The sequence below is a fragment of the Fringilla coelebs genome (assembly GCF_963513975.1).
Source record: "Fringilla coelebs genome assembly, chromosome: Z".
NCBI classification, from domain to species: Eukaryota; Metazoa; Chordata; class Aves; order Passeriformes; family Fringillidae; genus Fringilla; species Fringilla coelebs.
In genome coordinates, this window is record NC_140031.1 from 395,339 (window position 1) to 417,794 (window position 22,456).

The following is a 22,456-nucleotide window of genomic DNA, read 5'->3' on the forward strand; positions in this document are numbered from 1 at the left end:
AGGTTTTATACAGACTGAGTCTTCTTTCCCTTTGCCTTCTGTGTGATCATCTCACTGTGCCCAACACACAAACAACAGCTTCTCTTCACCCTAAATCAAGGCACTACAGAAAACTGAAGCACAGGGCAGCTGCAGCCAGTCCACTTCCCTTTTTTTTATAATTTATTCCACTGTGTAGAGCAGAATAGAAAAGTGTTTCTATCAGTGTATATAAGACAAGCAATTTGGAATGATAAATGTTTCTCCCAGCATTGACATGGGACTTAGTGCTGTCCATAGGCCACCAGGCAGCTGCAGCTGCACAGGACCCTGGCAGTGTGCCTCTGGCTGCACTGTCATTGTGCTGCTGGCATCTCCCCAAGGCAATGTCCACAAACGCTGTGTAAAACCACGACTCTGTGTGCTGTGTGGTAATTAGCTCACATGTGAGAAGCACAGCAGCTCCAAGTTTAGTCAGCTTCTCAAGCCCATGGCTTGGGCATACCTCAGGAATGTCTCCACTCTCCACAGGTTCTGGCTCCAAATCCTCGCTGATGTGGCGCCGAGAGCGGAAGCGCCTGTGAGCTGCCTCTTGGTTTATCTGTCTGATATTGTTATCTGACTCGGATCCCACGTCGCTGCAGCGGGGAACCCAGCACGGGAAGGAGAAAAGAACAAGAAAATAACCCAAGTTAAACTAAGCCTCCCATTTTGTCCATTGCCTTCAAAACCTCGGTAATGCTTTTGATTATTAAAATCATTATTCATGCATGTATCAAGCTTCATAATTAGGAGACTGTTTAATCCCTCAGTTGAAAAAAATAAAACTGGAAGCACTTCACAAATATCACAGAACACCAGGTTGGGAAGGACCTCAGGTGTCATCTGGTTCAACCTCTGCTGGCAGGGAAACCATGGCCTAGACAAGATGACCCAGCACTCTGTGGAGCCCAACCTTTAACATGCCCAGTGCAAGGGGGATCCAGCACCTCCTTGGACATGGTTTAGCAGTGGCCTTGGCAGTGCAGGTTAATACATGATCTCACTATAACTCCTAAAACTGCCAGTTATTCACACTCTGTAAAATGTAAGCTTGCCACAGCTTTCTAAATCTAATCTTGAGAAGATATTGCCACAGGCCTCTAGGAAAGCACATCCTGGGAATGAAGCCTATTCACAGAATAATAACCAGGATCTCAAAGCTAATCTGTTCAACTTCATTAGAACTAGAGTTAACTTTTTTCCTTAGCTCTTCAACAGCCTCTATAAACAAAGTAATTTACTCCTGTTAAATTACTTACTGATTATCTGTCTCCTAACATTCTAAGCTGCTTTGTTAATGCACTGCCTTCCCTGGCATCCCAGAGCTCCTGGAATTTCCCAGAATACTCTGTGTCTCTGTGATCTGCTGGGGGCAAGCAAGTCTCTTTCAGGCATAAACAAAGGTTTTCCTTTGTGCCCCGCGCCTCAGCCTGGCTCCCCATCCCACCCTGCCCCAGCTGCTTACATGAGGCTGGGCCGGTGCCACTGGGTGCTCCTGTTGTTGTGGTTCACGTAGTAGGTCCGCCCCAGGTTGTCCACCTTCTCCTCCCAGCCCGGGGGCAGCGGAGGAGGCGGCAGCTCCTCCTGCCGCTGAGATGCGGCATCGCTGGAATCCACCACGTCCCAGCCGTGCTTAGGAAGGAAGGAAAAAGACCTCTGTGGTTACCGTGTCTTTCAATGAGAAAAGAGCTAAATCCCCATCAGTTTGTTGAAGAGGGATTTCCAAAGGTGGCTGGGTGGTGGCTTGGTGCCAAAGAGAACCAACTGCCAACTCTGTTTCCAGGGCTTTATCCTTCAAGTGCAGCTGACTCTACAATTTTTCTTGAATCCTTCCTTGAGGATTCAGCCTTACCTCAGAGTCGTCCCTCTGATCACTATTTTCTTCCTCTTGGCCACCATTTTTGGGCATATACGCCATCTTCAGTCTCAAGAAACCCTTCACACGAGATTTGTGGCTACAAGACAGGGAGGTACATTACACTTAAGAACTCTTAAATAATTGCAAATAAAAAAATAATGAAGTAAGAAATGTTTTAAAGTCCTCAAATATTTTAAAGTTCCTTCCTCTCACCTTCTTGGTCTGAGGAGGAAATCCTTAAATGTGTACGGCCTCTCCATGGTTGGGTCTTCAGTCTATAAGCAGTGGAAAAAATGGTAAATTAAAGGGGCTTGCCCACAAGTCCAGCCACATAAAGAACATTCACACATCAGGCTGACAGATTACATCTCTGATTTCCACTGAATCCTAAGTTACCTAAAGCCTGGAATCTTGAAAACTTTCTATTCCTTGAGAATTTCAGCTTTCTAACCAAGTAAGTCACCTCCTTCACATGTGCAAGCACACAGCTGCTGTGGGCACAGCATTTGTCACCACAAGGAGTTCCTGATCCTCCCCTTGTAGCTTTCCACTGTTACAGTTTATACCCAACACACTCCAGATCAACCATAACACATACATCTATACAAGCATCACAGTGCAAGTCATTACAAAGCAATTTTTCTCCTACAATAACATCCATCAATAGCAAGAAGTGAAAACTGGACACAAAAAGCCAATTATGCTCAACTGACATAACTGGCATATGTTAAGATTAATATGCACAACATTTAAAAAATATTAGCTACATTCAGCCAATGTTAGTCATCCAAAACAGTATATGATATCAGAAGTGGTTGTACCAAGGCTAATGCAATCACTGTATATACATACACATATATATTTATTCCTATTTATAAATCTATAAATAGAAATTGCACTTAATTTAGCATCTAATTTTACAGCCCGTGCAGAACCCTGCCTACTGGGGGGAAACCAGACAACTTTTCAGAATTACAGAACCAGCTTTACACTGAATTCCTCTGTTAATTAAGAAACAGAAACAAACATTACCACCTTCAAACCAAACACCTCAAATGTCTATGGACAAAATTATTCAAACCCTGTGCCAATTACTTTCAATTGATTGCTATTGAACTCTTGGCAAAGAATTCAATTTCAGCTAAAATAATGAACAGATGACATGGTTCTGACAGCCTTATGGTTTTCCATGCATTTGCTGAAGGAAACCTGCTTTCATGAAGCTTCTTTTGCACAGAAGGTGCAGCGCTTCCATGCACCGCTGATGCATCTCCCTGTCCCTGCACAGGTGAGGCTTGGGTGTCCACAACAGTTTATTTTAAGCTCTGCTGGGAGCACTTGCTTTCAGAGAAAGTGCAATCAGCTGTACACAGCCCCAGGGGTTTCCAGAGATCTGGTGCTTACCGGGAGGTGACTGAGCGGCACATCCACCTGGCCCAGGAAGTCGTCTCTGGTCTGTGACACAGAAAGTAAACTTACATCAGAAAAGCAAAAATAATAAATATCAATCTAGTCACAATGAGACAAAAATAAAGATGGTTGAGTACCATTATTTTAGGAATTACTGGTTTCTACCCCCTTATTGTTGCCCATTATTTGTTGTTCTAATTCATTTATCTTAGCACAGTATTTCTCGTGACACTCCAAACAGGCTCCTGAGCCCACAGTACATGTGCTGGTGCTGACGCATTCTGCCTGGGGAAACCACCAAGACCAACCCAGGGCCCCCCCAGCACTGAGAAGCCCCAGGTGGTTTCCTGTTGAAGGGGGACATGTCCAAGCCTTCCTTCACGGACTGACAGTCCTACACCTACCCACAGTGGGAGCAGAGTGAATTCCAGCATTTGGGTCTGCGCTGGGAAATGCTGGCAGCAGCTGAGGCCAAAGGACGCTCGTGGCAGATGGGTGCTTGCTGTGGGACCTGGGCCCTGTGCTCGAGGGACACTTGGGACTCACTGGGGCAGGAACTGTCACCACCAAGCAGTTGTGTTCTTCCAAACCCAACGGGCTACCAGGGAACGCAGCTTCTGTTCAGATACTGTTTGTGACACCAGATATCAGCCCCAGTGATTCCCAAATAACCTGCTGCCTATTTATAACCACGCTATGCACGGAATTCCAGGAAGTGCATGCTGCTGCTGCACAGCCAAGTTTACATATTTCTCATAGTAGAGCATTAAGTTTAATATTAAAATTCATATTTTATATGATAATATCATAAGAATTCTGTTTCTACTACAAAGACAGGATGATGTTTCGTGTTCCCCACAGAATGGACACCTCCTGCCGTGCTGGATGCTATGGAACAACACAAAAAGCACTAAGGAGACTATGGTTTTTCCAATTTTAAGTAAAAAACAGGGAGTAGATTTTTCATTACAGAATTTTGACTATTAATCTTCTTCCTAGCAAATACTAGAAAACCCTGTTAGCATGCCCCATTTTTAGGGAATTAACACGTTTTCCCCTTAACACTGGCAAATCCCAAGTACTCGCCACCTCCTGCTTCAGTACAGTCACTCCAATAACAACTGCTCTGAAGAAAGTACACACCTATTGCTACATCTCTTCTTGCAGCTGTTAGCTCAAGAAAAATACAACTCATGGATACAGGAAATGTTCAGGTAGGTTAGAAACAGCCTCAAAGAACCTGAACCAACAAAATATGCTTGTAGCTTACAGTGGAACTGGAAACCCCTTAGTCCCAGGCAGCTCTGTAAGCAGAATTACTTCCTCATCTAATTCTGCATGCATATGGTCACCTTTGCCAGAACTAGGGCTCTTGTAAAACTGTCTTTATGTAACACTTGACTGTACACAAACATCTGTAAGAAAAGGGGGGAAAGCTTGTATATTAATATTAGTATTCAGTATTTTTGTCTGTGGAAAGGATTTTCTCTTGCAAGCCTCCACAGCTCTAAAATTTAGGCATTCTCACTTTGGGGCTTCCTGCTTCCAGCAAAGGCACCTCATGAGCCACAGGAACCTTTTCTACCGCCTTCTTTTTCCCATTTCTCATTATAATGATGCTGTTTGCGCTTTGCCCCTTTTTTTTTTTCCTATGTTCTCTGTATTCTTCACTCTGTCACCTATCATATTAGTAGCTAGATTTTCCAGTAGTTTTCAATGGCCTTTCCCTAAGCAGAAAGACAAAATAAATTCCAAAGCTCCAAGCCCCAGGAGGTACAAGGCTCCAGTACTATCTTGATTCTTCCTGGGAATCAAGGCTGAGAACAACCCTTCAAGATACATCTTCATGGACAAAGTACAGCTAGTGCTGAAAGGGGGGCTCCAGAGAAGGGGCTTGACCGGGGGGAAATTGCATCATCACTTGTCCTCATAATTGGTGCTTTTTATCAATTATGCTAATTTCCTAAAACCTATAAAGATGTACTCACCCCTGAGGAAGGGGTAGGCTTTTGTGGACATCTTTCCATAACTGCTCCTGAAGGCCTTCAAATAAAGATCTCCTTTTATATTACCTCCTTACTGAAATTATTTTCAGGTTAGGGAAAAAAACAACAATAACAGTGTCAGTTTTGAGAAACTCTCTGTCACTAAAATCCACAGAGCCACCCAAGGCACCAGCCTACTCAGCAGTGTATCACACTGCTAACTCCTGCTCCAGTCTGATCCCCCCCAGACAATGAGTAATCCCTTCTCCACCACAAAGGCACAGGATGCAGATGCTCACCTTGAGTAGGACTTTCCCAAGCAGAAGGAGTGACCCCTCAAATGCCATTGCTCCCTCAGTATTGCTCCTGTCCCACCTGGAACGTGGCCTCTGTGTGGGCAGCAGGACAAGCACAAACAGGCAGGGGTGGGGCAGGGCTCAGATGCTTTGTTAGAGTCTTACTGCAAAGCTCAAGTATAACAAAAGCTATCCCAAAATGTCCTAATTAGCCTTTAACACTCAGAGCGATTTTACCAGCTTCAGCATCCCCAGGTCCACCTGTTGGGTTGGTTTAACACATTTGTTGTGGAAGAGGAGAAAGTCAGTGTCCTATTTTCCAAGGAGCTCTTGAAATGAAAGGTAATCACTGCAGTGTTTTGGCAGACATAAACATCCGTCTGTTCAGGAAACCCAAATCTGTCCAACCACCTCACTCATTCATGCATTGATGCTGTGGGAAAGCAGCACCAGGCTCACACACACCAGGCATGGCAGGTGCCCTGAATCTTCCTGAGTGTGTGAGGGACACCCCTCACACCTGCACAGACACTGCAATGAAACCTGGTCATCACTGCATCCCAAGAACAGCCAACACCTCAGCTGTCCAGTGGAAGACAATGGAAAAAAACAAGGAAACACTTCATTAAGCGTACTCAGTAGTCAGTTGTCATCATATTGCAAAGCTCTCGTTCTTTCTCAGTGATTTCTCATGGACAGCTCCTCACAGCACTGCCTCCTTCTGCTTCACAGCCAACAAACTCCATCTCTCTCCTCAACCAGCTAAGCCACTCTTTTGTAGCACTCTTCTTATTGGACACAGCTGTGGCAGGCCTGTGTCTAATCTTTGGTGATTAGTACAGCTACACCTCCTCAGGTGTGAGACTACCTTCTACACTATATTTTCTTACATTCTATTCCTCCACAGTCAGTGACTGAAAAAGCTTCAAAAACCAACAGAACTACTTGGAAATTCTAACTTGTGCCAAACACCTCAGAATGTGAAACAACTCACTGTTCATCTTAGGAGACTGAGGTGACAAGGTGACACTCCCAAGCCAAATGTACATAAAAATTAGGCTGCAATTTGGTGCCTGTCCAAGCTGCAAGCCAGGAAGAAAAGCCTGGGATAAAACTGCAGCACCCTAAACCCCCTTAGTCTCCAAAGCAGCAGAGAAAGGAAAAGCATCCATCGACACTTCAGTGCAAACCAGAAGGTTTATCTGAGCCTCAGGATTGTATACACACACATCAGCTTTACTTGGAACCACACAAAAGTATGAATAAACTGTTGCGTTGATGCTCATTTCAATCACTGAAGCTTGTTGTTTTCCAGACGGGAAAGTGTCAATAGTTAACAGTTCAGCTGTTAGAGACTTGCTCATTTCAGCTCTGGAATAAAAGGTAAATATTACCTCACATGTGCACTCATAAAGTAGAACAGACGTTACAGTCAGGTAATAGCTGAGCACACGAGCAACTACCACGGGCAACTCAACTCCACTTAGCTTTATTCCAGCCTGAACAGAAGTCAGAAGTGGGAAAACAGCAGAGGTACAGCAGGTTAGTCAGGACTTTGACTAGAAGGTCACACAAACAATGTGAAGAACCTGCAGGAGGCAGCAGGTCTCACAGGGACTAAATACTATTAAGCCCCTCCAAACGTGTACACAAGCTGACACTCCCAGCACATGCAGCTCTCCCAAGGAAAGGCTCTACTGCTGCCATGCAGTACCAGGCCAAGCTGCAATGCTGTGTTTATGTGCTGCTTCCTTAGACCAGCATCATCAGAACAGCTCTCCCAGCAGCCGTGCTCCTGGACTTTTCCTACCTGTCTCCTAACCTGGACCAATACACCACGCTGTTATACAGCTGATCACCAACAATGCAGAACAAACTCCTGAAAGTGCCTAAAAATTTCCTAAGGTTAGGAATGACCCCAGCAAGGTTCCCATGGAAGGCCACTGTATGAAAACATGATCACCTTGGCCTGAGAACCAGCAAGAGCCACAAAGCACAGAGTCATGGCTCACCCAAACTGAGGCACTGGACAGAGTCAGTGACAAGCTGTGAAAAGAGGAACAGGCCCCCAGAACCTGTACTGCTGCCAGCTGCCAGCCAGGGCTGAGGCTGGAGCACTGTGGGTACAGAGCTCTCAGAGGTGCTTTGGTTCCCTGGCCAGACACCAGGCTGGGAAATAACACTCCACCCACCTGCAGTTCCCTTGGCATTTTGAGATGATCAGGATGTTCCCAGCTTCCTGACCTGAAAATTGTTGCGTACTATTTCTGGGCACTGTTTAAAGAGATGTCGCATTCCAACCCAGATATTGCTTCATTTCAGAGCAGGCAGAGATGATCCCTACAGTAAATTAAACTGGTTTTTAGTGGCCTTAAAGTAAACTAGAGTTCTCACCTTTCTCAGACCCCAACCACCCTGGGCCATGCTTCAGCACACAGCTATGTGTCTAAATTATTATGCAGGTGGAAACCCTGCTGAGGTTCAGAGCCCATCTTCTCTGGGCATTTATTCGAAATATATTACAGCCATGTTACTTCCAAACTTTTCAAATCACTGCAGCCCTGGTGGGCAACATGGAATATGATGAGAGTGGCTGTGAAGGGTGCTCATAGGAACAACACCATGTGGAACGTGTGCCAGCAGTGGTTTGGTGGGAAAGAGGAGAGAGGGACAGAGAACCCAGCCCCTGGCTTAAACCTGCTGCTCCTGACAGCTAAAGGCCAAAGGCACCGTGCAAGATGGGATAAACCCACTTGGCAATGCCAAATCCCAGGCTCTCAAGAGGGCATTCTCACCTCCACTGAGCACTCAGCAGCCCCTCTGGTAGAACAGAAGTGAAAAATTAAGCACTAATCAAGCCAATTTTCCTGATGTAGTACTTAAACCCAGCACTTGAGATGTGATGTGCCTTTGCTGCCAAGTCCTGAAAACTGCTCCAGGAGTGGTCCAGACTGTCTGGCTCAGACAGCACCACATTTCCCAGCACAAATACAAGAGCTGCACACAGCAACAGGAAAAAAAGAAGAGCAGAAAACACTGCTGCCTTCCCAGAGAGCTACAGGAAATCACCTGTCTCACCTGGAGAGAAAACTCTTCAGAACTGTACTTTTACTAAAACCTTAAATTGTTAGTTAGCCATCATTGATGTCTCTCTAGTCCTAAGGCTTATCAACTCCCTGATCTTATTCTCATGAATAAAGCTACAATGATACTTTTATGATATTCCTCTATCATTTGATTACATGATTACTAAAATTCTTAGCTGGAAAGTTTCAGCAATCTTTCTTTCTGAACTGCAATAAAACTCTCTTCATTTATATAAACTTTCAGAAATTCTGCCACTTGCCATTGTCACCACTTCTTTCTTAAGCGAAATATTTTCAGCAGCACCTCCCAAGCATAACTAAAATTCCACCTTTCATTTGCTAATAATGGCAACTGACTATACTTTTGCAGTGGATCTCTGCAATCTGGCTCTGATATTTTCACTGATATTTTCTTAATCAAGAATATTGCACTGTAACCACAGAAAAAAACCCTAATTGATTTGTGTGTGGGGGTGGGGGTTTTCCTATTCCAAATCTGTAAGTGCAGGTAGAATAAACAACACAAGTGGCTTATTTCTTAAAAAATGATCTGTTGTTCCTTCCCACCAGAGTAAACAAACACTGACTGCTCTTCCAGGCAGCTCAATACAAGAGTGTCAGATTACACTTTCCCTGTGCCTTCCCTCTCAACTTTCATTTTGTGGCCCAATTACTGCCCCGGGGTGTCAGTGCCACGCACGGAGCACAGGGAAGGACAAGGAGCTACACGAGGCTCCCAGGGTCACACACACCCCTCGCTCTCCAGCCTGCGACACCACAGAGCCAGGGAACATGCAGGCTGCTCCTGGCAGCCAAACCAGAGCTGAGATGAAGGAATCATGTTCTGAGCTGCAGTTTCCCAGATGAGGCAGTGGTGCTCCAGAATCAGCACAGCTGAGAGACAAATGTCTCCTTCCTGGCACACATGGTCAACCGCAACTGGATCAGTTCTTAAACGGATTAAGCAAATCGCAAGACATAAGCTCCAATTATTTAAATCCTGAATTATTTGTCTTGCACCGCCACTGCTTATTTAAACATAACAAAAACCACCAGGCACCTCTGCCAAAATCTGCTATACTCCTGGAACCCAGTAACAGCCAAGAACACTCCGGACAATGTCAGGGAAAAAAGAACCAGTTAAGCCTTACTCTGTTCATTACAGGAAAATGGCTTCCTACTGAGCTGCCCATTGTAATTAAAGGGTGACACATAGACCCTAAAGGAGGGCTGAAACAGGAGCTGCTCCTGCTCTCGGCTACCAAAGGCTCTCTACCTGCCATGGACAGAGCAAATGCCTGCTGCTATTACCATGGCTACATTACCAAGAGCCTCTGGAAACATGGGAATCCATTCCTCCTTAGACACTGAACAAACCAAATGCAGACAAAGTATAGGAGCAGCAATGGCAGGAAGAAGGAGCTGATGACCAAGACACTTAAAACAGGCCTGAGCTGTGAGAAGATGTGGAAAATCGGAACAGAATCAACGTACAGAAGTGAAAGAACAGGTAGAAAGTGTAGAACAAAATAAATGTGTTAGGACAGCCTCTGTAAGAAATGAAGGTATTACTGAAAAAAACCCTCTCAGAACAAAAATTAAACAATCTTCTTATGAAGCTTCATCGTAACTCCCCAAGAAAGAACAGTGAGGCACAATAGAATGGGCTCAAATTCCCAATGCAACAGTCAGTAAGCACCACTAACTTCCAAACATTCTGCACAATAATCTGCTCTGTGGAGTAACAGAAAAACCTGCTCTCTGCAATCCACGTAACTGCAGCCTGTATAATTAGCAGGCAAATAGTTCATTAATGCTGTCTTGCTGCAGACACCAGGAACCATGCAAACAACAGACCTCTTACTGTCTCCACTACCATTTCTTCTCTACACTAATCTACTTATCTACTTATCCTACCTTTTCCTTCTGCTCAGAGGAATGTCCTACTTTCTGTTTCTTTTTCTTATCAACAGCAGTTCAGATTTTTTGATATATTCAGACTTTTGGATTCCACTATATATCTGTCATGACCAATTTTTCTGTCTAAGTGCTTTCTTGGCAGAAAGCAGTTAAGAAATACAACCCTCAGAAAAGCCAAGTACTGTTAGAGTAGAAATGCTCTCCTGTGCTAGGGGGATTTATATTCCCCCTAAAGCTATTCCAGTGCTTCTAATATATCCTGGAGAACTGCAGCAACTGAGATCTGAAGGGCTTGAGATGCAGAATGTATCCAGCTCCTGCAAGTATGCTGGAAGATGAGCAACAGGATAGCTGGTTTTAACAGGAAGGTTAAAAGGTCATCACCTTCTAAAACACTTTCACCTCCTCCTGCAACTTGAAGAAAGAAAATAAATGTTCAGACTGTGACTTCTGCAAGACTTGAACAGAGACAAAACTGAAGAAATCCATAGATTCTCTCCCAAAACCTGTCAGAAATGGAACTGCTGTTTTAATAAATAGCTTGAGAAATAGAGGGATTAGGGGAGCATCACTTCCAGACGCATAACGTGTACATATTGTGCACAGACATGCTGAGTAAGCAAAACTGTGCACTTTGGAAATTTTCTAACTAATGATTCTTCTCTCTGCAGCTCTTCCATGATTCCAGTCAAATTTACTGGTATTCTTCATACAAATTAGAATAATTCTCAACTCAAGAACTCTGCAGCAAAGAACTGATCTTGAAGAACAATGAAATTTTAGTCATCCATCACACTGACGTAACATCCTTCATTACTGAGCACTATTCCTGAATATGCACACTGCTCATTGCAAAGCAGCACTAAAGTAATATATAATGACTCGTGGCAAAGCAAAAGTTCCCAGCAGAGACACTCATTTCTGCCATTCCACCCTCCCCTTATCCACACCATGCACTGGGCCATCAGCCATTCCCAACAGTTCGGAGCAGCCTCAAATGCCTGCAACAATCCCCCCCGTAACCCGAGCATGACAACCCAAGCTCAGGGGACCAGGCACAGTTTGGAACCAAATGTTTATCTGACCCCTCCAGAACCCCCAGTAAACCCTTGTGGGCACACCAGCTCACACTTGCACAAGCTATGATTCCCCTGCCAGTGTGGTGGCTGTGTCCAGCTCACACAGTTACAGCTCCCTGTGTGCCCAGCTGAACTCCCTCTCTCTGGGGAAGCTGAGGGTGCACATGTTTATCAGCAGCAGTCCAGAAAACTGCAGTTTAAGTTCACCTCAGTAATAACGTAGGGTCAGTTTAAAAATGGCATCCTAAGATTGCAGCAGTGCTGTGAAAACTCTGCTCTCCCCAAGAGCGTGTGAGTGCCCTATAGACTGCCAGGGATGACCAGAGCAGCCCCAGCCAGCGCCTTGGTGCAGCCCTGTTACATCAGGAGCATCACCAGACTTTTCTGGATCATGATGCAGTGCTTTAGCTATGTGGGCTGAGGTTAAACAACAGAGGAGCCGTGGCAGGGAAATCAAAGTTGTGAAAGGCTCTGCAGGCAGGGAAATGAGATTGCTGGAATGGAATCAGGGAAAGCACGCTGACATTTATTCAGCCTGAATTTTCCAAAGGTACTAAGTACGTTCTTTCAACTGGCTGATCCCAGCAGCACTTACACTCAAGAAGGCATTAGGCCTGGCAATATGTGACATCATATTTTTGCTTTAATGATTTTCCTAATGTTATGGAAAAAAACAAGATCCACTGTAAGAGTTCTAAGGCCACTTTTCTGTGACACGAGACTTTGTTCTACTGGGTGATAATCAGAATCCTGAGGGGAAATATGCCTGTGCACTGACCACTTCATGCTTAGGCCACTAACATGCTAATTAGTGGACATTAACTAACTCTACTCCTAATTTCTGCAAATTAATAATCATTTACACACACACATGTCCAAGCACTTTTTTCTTGCCGAGACCAAGAACTTTAACACCTGCTCAATTTTCAAGCCGCACATTTGTTTGTAATAGAAAGGAGAGCCGAGATGGTATTGACTAGTTAATGGGGATCAGTCACTAATATTTACTGCCAGATTTTTTATGGTGGGTAATTTAAATTGCAGTCAGTTGAAAATCCAGTGGGTAGCTGGTAATATGAACTCTCTGGGTGAAATTTCAAGAGCACAGAAAAAAGCTTGAAAAGTTTGTTCCATGCTTTATTTTTTAATTTATTTTGTTTGTATTCTGGAATTCTGCACAATGATTTGATTAGAGCAAAAACCAGAAAAGCCAGAACTCCAGCACTACTGGCTGCAAATGTCTGGTCAGAACGGCCAATCCCCATTAAATTTAGGAGCAGAACAAAAGGCAAGGAAGAGTTCTGGCCAGCTCCAAGCTCCCAGGAAGCCTCTGCAGGAGCCTGCCTGTGCTGGGAAGGGAACACACGGTGCCAACTCCCACATCAGCTCCGTGGAGAATGGAGCTGGCCCTGCCAACCGGCGGCTCCGCATTCTTCCCTCCCTCCTCTTCCCGCATCTGTTTTGGCTGCACCTGGCACAAGGAGCCCAAGTGATGTCACCTGCCCAAACAGGCCCTCTGGAACCCACTGCTGAGACACCAACAGTGCTCAGCACAGCCAGCTTGGCACCTGGGGGCACGAGGAACCCACAGCTCCGGCTGCCGTCCCCTCCTGGGCTCTCCCGAGCAGTGCCAGGCAACGTGACCGAGACATTTTACAGGGATCGGGTCCTACAGTGGGATAAAGGTGCATCCATTCAGGTCCTACAGTGGGATAAAGGTGCATCCATTCAGGTCCCACAGTGGGATAAAGGTGCATCCATTCAGGTCCTACAGTGGGATAAAGGTGCATCCATTCAGGTCCTACAGTGGGATAAAGGTGCATCCATTCAGGTCCTACAGTGGGATAAAGGTGCATCCATTCAGGTCCTACAGTGGGATAAAGGTGCATCCATTCAGGTCCTACAGTGGGATAAAGGTGCATGCATTCAGGTCCCACAGTGGGATCAAAGTGCATCCATTCAGGTCCCACAGTGGGATAAAGGTGCATCCATTCAGGTCCCACAGTGGGATAAAGGTGCATGCATTCAGGTCCCACAGTGAGATAAAGATGCATCCATTCAGGTCCTACAGTGGGATAAAGGTGCATCCATTCAGATCCCACAGTGGGATAAAGGTGCATCCATTCAGATCCCACAGTGGGATAAAGGTGCATCCATTCAGATCCCACAGTGGGATAAAGATGCACCTAGTCAATGGGAAAGGAAAGTATTTCACATTCTTACGTACAGGCTGTGCAAAGTTGGGCAGTTGGTTAATTACACTGAATTCACGGGATTTACAAGCTTAGACAGGGACAGCAACCAAAGCCCTGACAGGAACTTTTTTCTCCCCCCTCTTTTTCACTGAACCTTTGTGAAGGGACAACAAAATACCCAAACCCCAGCACAACACAATGTTAATTTCATACGGAAAAAACACTGTGAGGCTTACTGGGGGGATGGCAAGAGCAAGAGTAGATTGAATTCCATTCCCTCACTAAATATAAAGTGGGTAAGGTTTGCTTTCCTGTCAGACATTTGCACTGGGGCGCTGCTGCAAGGCCAAAAAGATATTAAAAAATCGTGACATCAGACCAAAACAAATCTGTTAAGACCAGTTCCCACAGTGCAATGTTTCCTGGAAGGTTTTCCCTACTCGGCCAGCATGCCATTCCCCACATCTGCAAACAACAAAACAAAATTGTATTTCACTTGCTCAGTTAAGATCAGGGATTTTTACACAGTAAATTAAAAACATGTAATAGACCTCATATAATGTCTCCACAAATTAACTGATTACTGAAAACCTCTTTTTCATACCTCATGTATTACCAAACCCTTTCAGAAATTGCTGGTATCCAGCCTCACATCAGAGACAAGGCAACTGCTCAAAAATGGAAATAGAATTTATTTCATTATGCAATTTTTATGCACAGACCTGACTCACAAAAGTATCCTTCGGCCCTGGATAACATCCAAGCTAATAATTAATTATGTTTTAAATTACTTGCAGTGTAATTTCTAATATTTCTCATTTTACCTGTTCTTTTTTAATGCTGTAGGTATGACTGCACATGACCGACTGGTGAGCAAAAAGGGCAGACACAAGAAGAGACTGACTATTCGATGGACACATGGTAAGAGACAGAAGCAATCACAGAGTCAGCATCAGATTTCTTTTCTAAAGTAAATCCCAAGCTGAAAGGGAAGCTGCAGCTTTCCACCAAAGCACTGACAGCTCTGGACTCACACCACAGCATAAACTGCAATTTTAATTTTATTTGAACAAGTCATCTCATTCCTTTGCCTTCAGCTCTGGAAGCTTCTCCTGCACACCCTTTAATTTTTTCATTCCTTTTGGAGACAAAAACCTGGCTGGTCATAATGCCAGTTTAATTAAGTTTTTTTCTGTACATAACTGCTGACTTTTGGAAGCTCCCAATGTCAAGCTGGTATTCATCCTGGACTTCAGATGAAGACATTACAGACAGTAATGTATTTTACAATGAGATTTAATCTGGAAGCTAACTAAACAGGATAGATTTGGCTTTGGAATAGCTGCTGAACTAAAAACCTCAGTTCACGTGTAGAACTTCTGTTTATGTGTACAAAACATGCACATTCTGAAACTCATCGTTACGTGACAGCTTTTCTCAAATAGAAAACCAGCTGAAGAGCACAAAAAGCAATCAACACTCTCTGCTTTCTTATCTGTAATTTTCTGTGGCCACATCTGCACCAAGGCAGCTCTGGCTGGCACCTGCAGCGTTAAACCCATGTCAGCATTTCCATTATAAATGCTCCACTTTAGAGATTGCTGTGTACCCAAACTCACATACAGATTTTCCATGCAGGAGCAAAGGGTTTATTACTGCTATTTTAAAAAGTGATACTATTTCCATCTTTGCTGCTCTGAGTTTTATTCTGGTTTCTTCACAGAGAAGTACCAACAGATATAGTTTTCAAGGAGAAAAAGAAAAATGCCTGACACAAAATTCAGAATCCCAGGAAGCTCTGGGAATGTGGAGGGATGAGGTAAAAAGACAACACTGCCAATTCTTGACTCTCTGAAAACGACTAAAAGTTACGGATGTGTGTCTTAATTCTGCAAGCTAATTTACACTACTTGCCATGAACTGTTTGTCCCCCACTCAGAGGGAGAGAAGAAAAAAAACCAAATTTTTTCAGATCCTCAGTACTTGGTGCCTTGAAAACCAGCTCCTGCTCTGCCCAGGTCTGAGTGTGCCCACCTGCCCCCTCCCCAGTGGCCAGAGGGCTTCAGAACAGGCCTGCAAGCTGATGGACACCAGAATCAAGAATCAAGGTGATTTCCTGTTGAGAAGAACTGATTTTGTCCTTAACAGAAAAGCTAGAGACCCAAGGAATGGAATTCATCAACCTCTACCTGCAGCTGTCAGCAAAGTCCTTATCTGCAGAGAGCAGAGGCTTTCCAGATGGCCATCTGCACTCCTTGCAGAGCACGTGGAGAGCCAGGAAATTCACAGCACTATTCATTTGAACCATTTAAACCTCCAGCTAAGGCCATATGAATTACTTCCTAGAAATGCCTGTTAAGAGTCCAGGTAGCAATCCCTGAAGCAGGAGCAACATTTATTCCAAAATGATTTCTAAGAAAGGAGAGGAAGAGCTGAGCTGTGAGAAATGCAGGCTTGCCAAACCCAGAGGTGCTGCTTCTGTTTGTTTACTAAATATAATTCAGTCCTACTCCTGCAACACTTTGTTAGGGCAGGCTGGTTTTTGCTCACACAGATGCCTTTGTCAGCTCCCTCCAGCAGTTGTCCAATACATTTTTGAAGTGTTTCCCACAAATCCAGCTCTGCACTCACAGCCCCCAATGATAAACAACAGCAGTATGTGGGATATGCACAGTGCACAGACATTCTATTGCACAGCATATAAAATATCAGAGCAGGCAAAAGAATTTGCAACAAGGCTTCCAAATAAAATTTTTCAGAGCTTGACATGAGCTCAGCCTTTACTTAATATTTTACCCTGTCTGGTAATGAAAGACATCCTGCCTGCCCCAAAGCACTTGTCTAAAAGAGCAGATATTTGAAAGGTCACAACCACTCGGAGCAGCAGGACTGCAGACGCCCGCTCGGATGTTTGCTCTGAGATAAATCAGGCTGTAGCAGCTGCTGCTCCCAGCCCCGGCCCAGGCCCTATATCAATCACATGCACATAAACTTCTTGCACTGGGACACACCACAATTATTTTTCTTTCGCACTGTCAACTACAAACCATGGCAACCTCTCCCCTCAGCTCAGGAGATGAGCTATTTCAGGCACTCCCTTACTCACACGGTAGATCTTTCAAACAAACTTCTGTGGGACAGATTAAAAATGGCACCTTAACAAGTAACGTTCTGTGGTCAAAAAATGCAACAAAACTCACACCAAAACGCTTCCATCCCCCACACTTCCCCTGGCATCCTGCCCAGTCCATCACCTCTACCCACAGTATTTCTGGATTTACTACAAGGATGAGAAACACCACAAAAAATGTTTAAGTTTCAGTTAGTTCTTTTCCTTTGAGAGTTTCTGCCCTGCAGGATGCAGTGCCATGTGGGCTGGGCACCTCCGTGCCTGCCATGCTGCACAGCTGCCTCAATCCATTCCTCACGGTCACTCAAACCAAGAGCACAGAGGAACAAAGTTCCTCATTCTCCTCTGGGAACACTGAAGCATGTCCTTGGGATGAGAACTGTTACTACGGGGGGGATGAAAGCAGGGACTTTGAGGGGAGATGCTTTAGGAAAATGAGAACTGCTGCACAGACCCCAGGGCACATCACTGTAAACCTCTGCTGCCTCTGTGCTACGTCTGACACCCCACAGCTACTTATAGAACTGGCTGTAGTGGGTCTCCATGAACAGCTGATCTTGGAAAGGAGCAAGGGATAATAAAGAGGAAAGGGAAAATCAGAAATACTTTTTTCTGCTCCCTTACGTGTCCTGGAACCAAACCTGTACCAGGAAGGGATTTCTTTCTATTTTACGCTTTCAAGAGCTCCTGGAAAGAAGGTTGACAAAACACAGAGGCCAAAAGCTTTTCCATGGGAAAGCTGCAGAGCCAGCCCTGGCCTTGCTGCAGGGAGCAGCTGTCCCTGTGCTGCATTTCAGTGCCTGAGAGCACAGGAGCCATGGAGCCTGAAATCTCCTCAGCGCCCGTGCCACAGCTGGAGCCAGAGCTCGCTCTGCTAAATACAGCATCCCCGAGCTGGGAACTCGAGTGGGCCGTGTTGGATTGCACAGCAAAGCAATTTAAGCAAATGACTAATCCAAACCCTTCAGTTTCATTCCTACTTTGGGCTTTGAAAAAGTGGCTGAAAAACATCAACCATCAATCCTCACCTGCTGTAACAAAGCAAACCCAGAAGATTAATTCTGCCATCGTAACACCAAATCGAGACAAATCCAAACAACAAGACTGTTTACTGAGTTGTGCCAAGCCACTTGCACTTGGACTTGGATCAGGACTTGTGGCATACAAAAGGCATGACATGTTTTTCACTTCCAGAAGGAAGAAAGAAAAATTACTATAAGATTACTATAAGAAATTACTAAAAAAGATTATTTTTCCCCCAGACTTCCTGGTACCTTAACTAAGTCAGTACTTTGACTGAAATTACTCTAAGATTCCCAGAGTCTTAACAACTATTTCATTGTAATACACATTTTAGAAGTGTGTAGAGGTACACGTGTGTCCATTACACTTAGAAAGTGCCAAAGTATTTGTTTTTAAAACCAGAGTGCACAAAGAGTTCTTCTCGCAAGATCTCAGCCAACTAAACTAACAGGAACATTTAATTTGCTATTTGAATGGTCTGATTTAAAAAAATCTTTCCAACTGACGTAACAGTGAATTAAGAAACATGTGACAGTAAGATCTGAAAATATTACACTGGATGTAATCATAACTGAGAGCAAAGTTAGATTAGATTAGAAATAAAGCTGATCTGTGGCTTGCTCCACAGAAAGGCAGAACATTCCAGCACTACCAATGGAAGTGCTGCAGTTGGCTGCAGCCTGGCAGCCTTTGTAAGGCAATCTGTGTTACTTTACCAGCACAGCACGCCCAGCATCATACTTACTGCGGTGCCGGCTGCCGCAGGACACGGGGTGCCACGACCCTCCTTACCAACACCCTGACTTTGTTCTTCCGGCCCACGCGTGACAAGAATCCTGAAGTGCTGCTGCCTCATGTTTTGATCTGGTCTGATTTTAAACAAGCATCCCTGCCCTTGAGGCATCCGTTCTACTGAATTGCTTCTAGGTATTTCTGCCCTGTTCCTGCTGTTTCCAGGCAGCTCCGAATTCAGCCCATCACCTGTGGGGCTAATTCCTTCTGCTGGTGGCTGGACAGGGTAGGAAGTACTCCTTTCCAGCCGTATCCGAGGGTACCTGACCAATCTGTCCCCTTTTGTTCCGGTAAAGCCAAAGTTACCTCCACCTCCTGCGCCCGCACTGCTTGTCTGTGGCTGCTGTAACTGGAGAACAAAGAACTTTTTCCCTGAATTTGCTGACAGATCTGGCACATGCTGCAAGGACCAGCGCCGGGGTTCAGAGGTGGGAGCACTATTTGCAGCCTCAGGACCAAAGGGAAGTAGAGTAACTTGAGGCACCTCAGCACTTGAAGCCCGATGCTGAATCCTCACTCCACTTATATTTAAACCTGAAGCCGCTTCACTTGTTTCTTCTCGTTGGGCAGCCGGCGGAGCCTCCTCGCTCTGGGGATTAGCACTACAAAACATTCTACGGTTACAGCAAACAGTTCCATCTGTCTGCTGCCCTAACTCTTCCAGCAGCCTGGGTGAAGAACTTTCAGCAGTCACCTGCGGAGCGCTCAGAGAAGAGCGCTTTTCAGCAGGGGATGCGTAACGCTCCCTGAAGTCTGAGAATTTCCAGGGGAGCGTCTCCTCCGGAGAGTCCGGGGCCGCGCACTCGTCGGCGCAGCCGTCGGCAGCCTTGCGCTGCAGCGAGATCTGCATGGACGAGCTCCTGGTGGGGCGCGCGTCGACGCCGTTCAGCAGCTGCGGGATAAACATGGATGTGCTCCTCTTCAAGGAGCCCACTTCGTGCAGACCTCCATCGCCGCCATCGTCCGCTCCGTGCCGCGAGAACGCGTGAGGGCTGCTTCTTCTCGGCAAGGTGTGGAATGCCATGAAAAAGTCATCTTCTCTCTCCCGGGCGAGGATCTCCGATTCGGGGGCTGTGTTGCTTCTCCCAGAGCCAAAATGAAACCGCAGCCGATGGGCCATGGTTTTACAGAGAGGAGAAAAGGAGAGGGAGAACAGCAACAATTCAGGCACTGCCAGAAGTTAGAAACCAAAGACATAAACTCTGAGAAAAAGTGTCCCATCTGCCAAACGGTTAGCACTGCAGCCCTGGGAGCGACAGATAGCAGAAATAGCCCAAGTGGCAAGCGGCATTCCAGGCATGATTGGGCAGGAGCAGTCAGCGCTCCTACACACACGGTGACATAGGGTAGGATGGTGGGAGTCACGTGGCCTGGTTCCCCCTCTCCAATGTAAGTGTGTGTGAGGAGTTTGTTTTTTCCTTTTTTTTTTTTTTTTTTTTGTAATGCCAGCAAGAGCCTGAAACAGCACCTTCCCAGCTGCTCCTTTTCCATCAGGGAGGAGCGGCCCCAGCGGGAGAGCTCTCGCAGCTGACGGAGGCAGCGAATACACTCAGCACTGCTATAAATCTAAACCACATCAGATTCACAGGGCACACTTGGAGAAAGCACTTGCTTCGGCAAATATAACTACAACAAAGCACTTCCATTTTGTGTTAAAAGTTTAAGTCAACACCACACGCAAATGAAGAAAATTCTTTCAAGCATAACACTTTGGTGTGTTATAGCTCTGGGCTGTCATGGCAGGACAGGAATAAATACAACACGGTTATGCTTTCAATGTTAACCATGCCCATAACACAATTAAACAACAAACTTTTGCCTTTAAAAATCCCCAACAGCAATATAACCTGCAGTTCCCTTTGAGCAACTACAAATTACAAACAAAGCAATCGTACAAATGGCAAAGATCTCTCACACAGTAAAACCAGAAGAAACATGCAGGAGAGCAAGATGGAAAGCTCCTTTTCCAGATTTACCAGGCAGTACAGGTGAGGGAAAAGCGGAGCTGGGTGTTGCATGTCCGTTTGTACCGATTTGTCTCAGACCCTGCACAGAACTGCCTGCTCCTGGCTGGCCTCCAGCGAGGGAGTCAGCAATGCCACCACGCGTGGCACTGCCAGCACAGAGTACAGTTACACCCCCTGAGAGCCAGAAGAGCTCAGGAGGACAGGCAGACAGGATACACCAGAATGTGAACCAACCACCCTAAATCAGCTCTGCTACAACAAAGATACTCAGTGCCCTGAGGGCACTCACACATGAAGGGTGCCCACACTTCTCAGCACATCCCAGAAAAGAAGCTCTGGTTAACCAGAAGCGCAGCTCCATCTCAGGGCCTGGACAGCTGTTCCCTGTGAGAACTGGAAAGCCTAAATCTTGTCAACAGCTCTGAAAACCGTATGTGGCGGGTCAGTCCCCTGCCATCTGAACTCTGCTTGCAAGCAGCTTGCTTTCAAAAGCCAGAAAATTACCAATCCCAAGAGCAATGGCAGCTCAAACTGATCAAACTGCCAGCAGCCAACACAATCCCACAATTTTTTATATGGATTATGAGACACAAAAAAAATGTGAACAGCTTCCACACAACAATGGTCCTGGAGACTGCCTTGTTAAAGCACAGGTGTTGGTATTATCTGATTTTTCAGCTAAAACATGTTACTCAATAACAGTCTCTGCATCCAAAATGAGGCTCCATCACATTGACTCTGTTGAGATTGGGGAATAGAAGGGCAAAGACACCTGCAGAGACAGAGTGTGCTTTGGTAATTTGGGAAGAAGAAGGAACAAAGTCCTTCCAATAAAAGCCATTTAAGTATTGACAATAAGTATATGAGAGTAAAGCCAAAATAATCAGTTCAGTGTCTCCTCATCCAGTAAACACAACTTGATGGAAACCTGCTATTCCAAACCCCCCAAAGAAGTCTCCTTGCCATAGAACTCCTGCAAGGAAAGCCATGGCTCCTAACCCCAGGCGCTGCCTTGGCCAGGAGGTTCCAAGCCCAAGGACAGACTGACTGTGGAGGCAGGACCAGAAGGAGAATACACACAAATTGGTTCAACAATAAAAAGTGCTGAAACTGCCAGGGTAAGGCTAGTACTGCACACCCAAACTCAAAAATCCAAAGCAGTATGTCTGAAATGAGTATCCCAAACCTGTCATTTCCCAGCTGTCACTGCATACGAGCTTTTTCTCTAACCCACCTCCCTGCTCCTGTGGCACCTTTTCCTTCCAATGGCACATGGCAGTTTGAGTAGGGCAAGTGGTCATTATGATCATTATATACAAATAAATATGCTCCTGGTCAGCCACTGTAGAGGCACAGTGCCACTGGTTCACCAACTTACTTCCTCCTGAGGAAAGATCCAGTCATTCAGCTGCCAAGTCATCTTTCTCCCCAGATTACAGCTTGTGTGGTTTCCTTTGCTCTTTATTTATTAGGAAGACAGAAGGAAAGAACCTATTTGTTGAAGACAGATGCTTTTACACTGTCTTTTTTTAATGAAAGTATCTTTGCAACTCTGATCCTAATCTTCAGAAAGTAAACAAGGTTAGTAAAGGCTGTATTGCCCCCAACCCAGAAAATGTTAATTCCTGATCTCATGAACAGAGATAGTGTTACAATGTTCAAAAGGCAAGAGCCATCCACCAGTGTGCCACTGC

General features: G+C 45.3%; 1 protein-coding gene across 11 annotated transcripts in view; it reads right to left on the reverse strand.

Moving 5' to 3' along the window:
• Positions 1-22,456, reverse strand: part of NEDD4L (NEDD4 like E3 ubiquitin protein ligase) — an 81,766-nt gene that overhangs the window by 21,349 nt on the left and 37,961 nt on the right. For 3 of the 11 annotated variants that reach the window (XM_084225671.1, XM_084225672.1, XM_084225666.1), the window contains 5 exons: positions 3,284-3,334; positions 2,093-2,154; positions 1,874-1,976; positions 1,487-1,653; positions 485-617 (listed from right to left, as the gene is read on the reverse strand). In XM_084225671.1, coding sequence (XP_084081797.1) covers positions 485-617; positions 1,487-1,653; positions 1,874-1,976; positions 2,093-2,154; positions 3,284-3,334 — 516 coding nt within the window. Of the gene's footprint in view, positions 1-484; positions 618-1,486; positions 1,654-1,873; positions 1,977-2,092; positions 2,155-3,283; positions 3,335-3,693; positions 3,766-5,277; positions 5,369-18,748; positions 21,121-22,456 lie in introns of those variants that run through there. The other 8 variants (XM_084225669.1, XM_084225668.1, XR_014616928.1 and 5 more) reach the window with 7 other exon arrangements.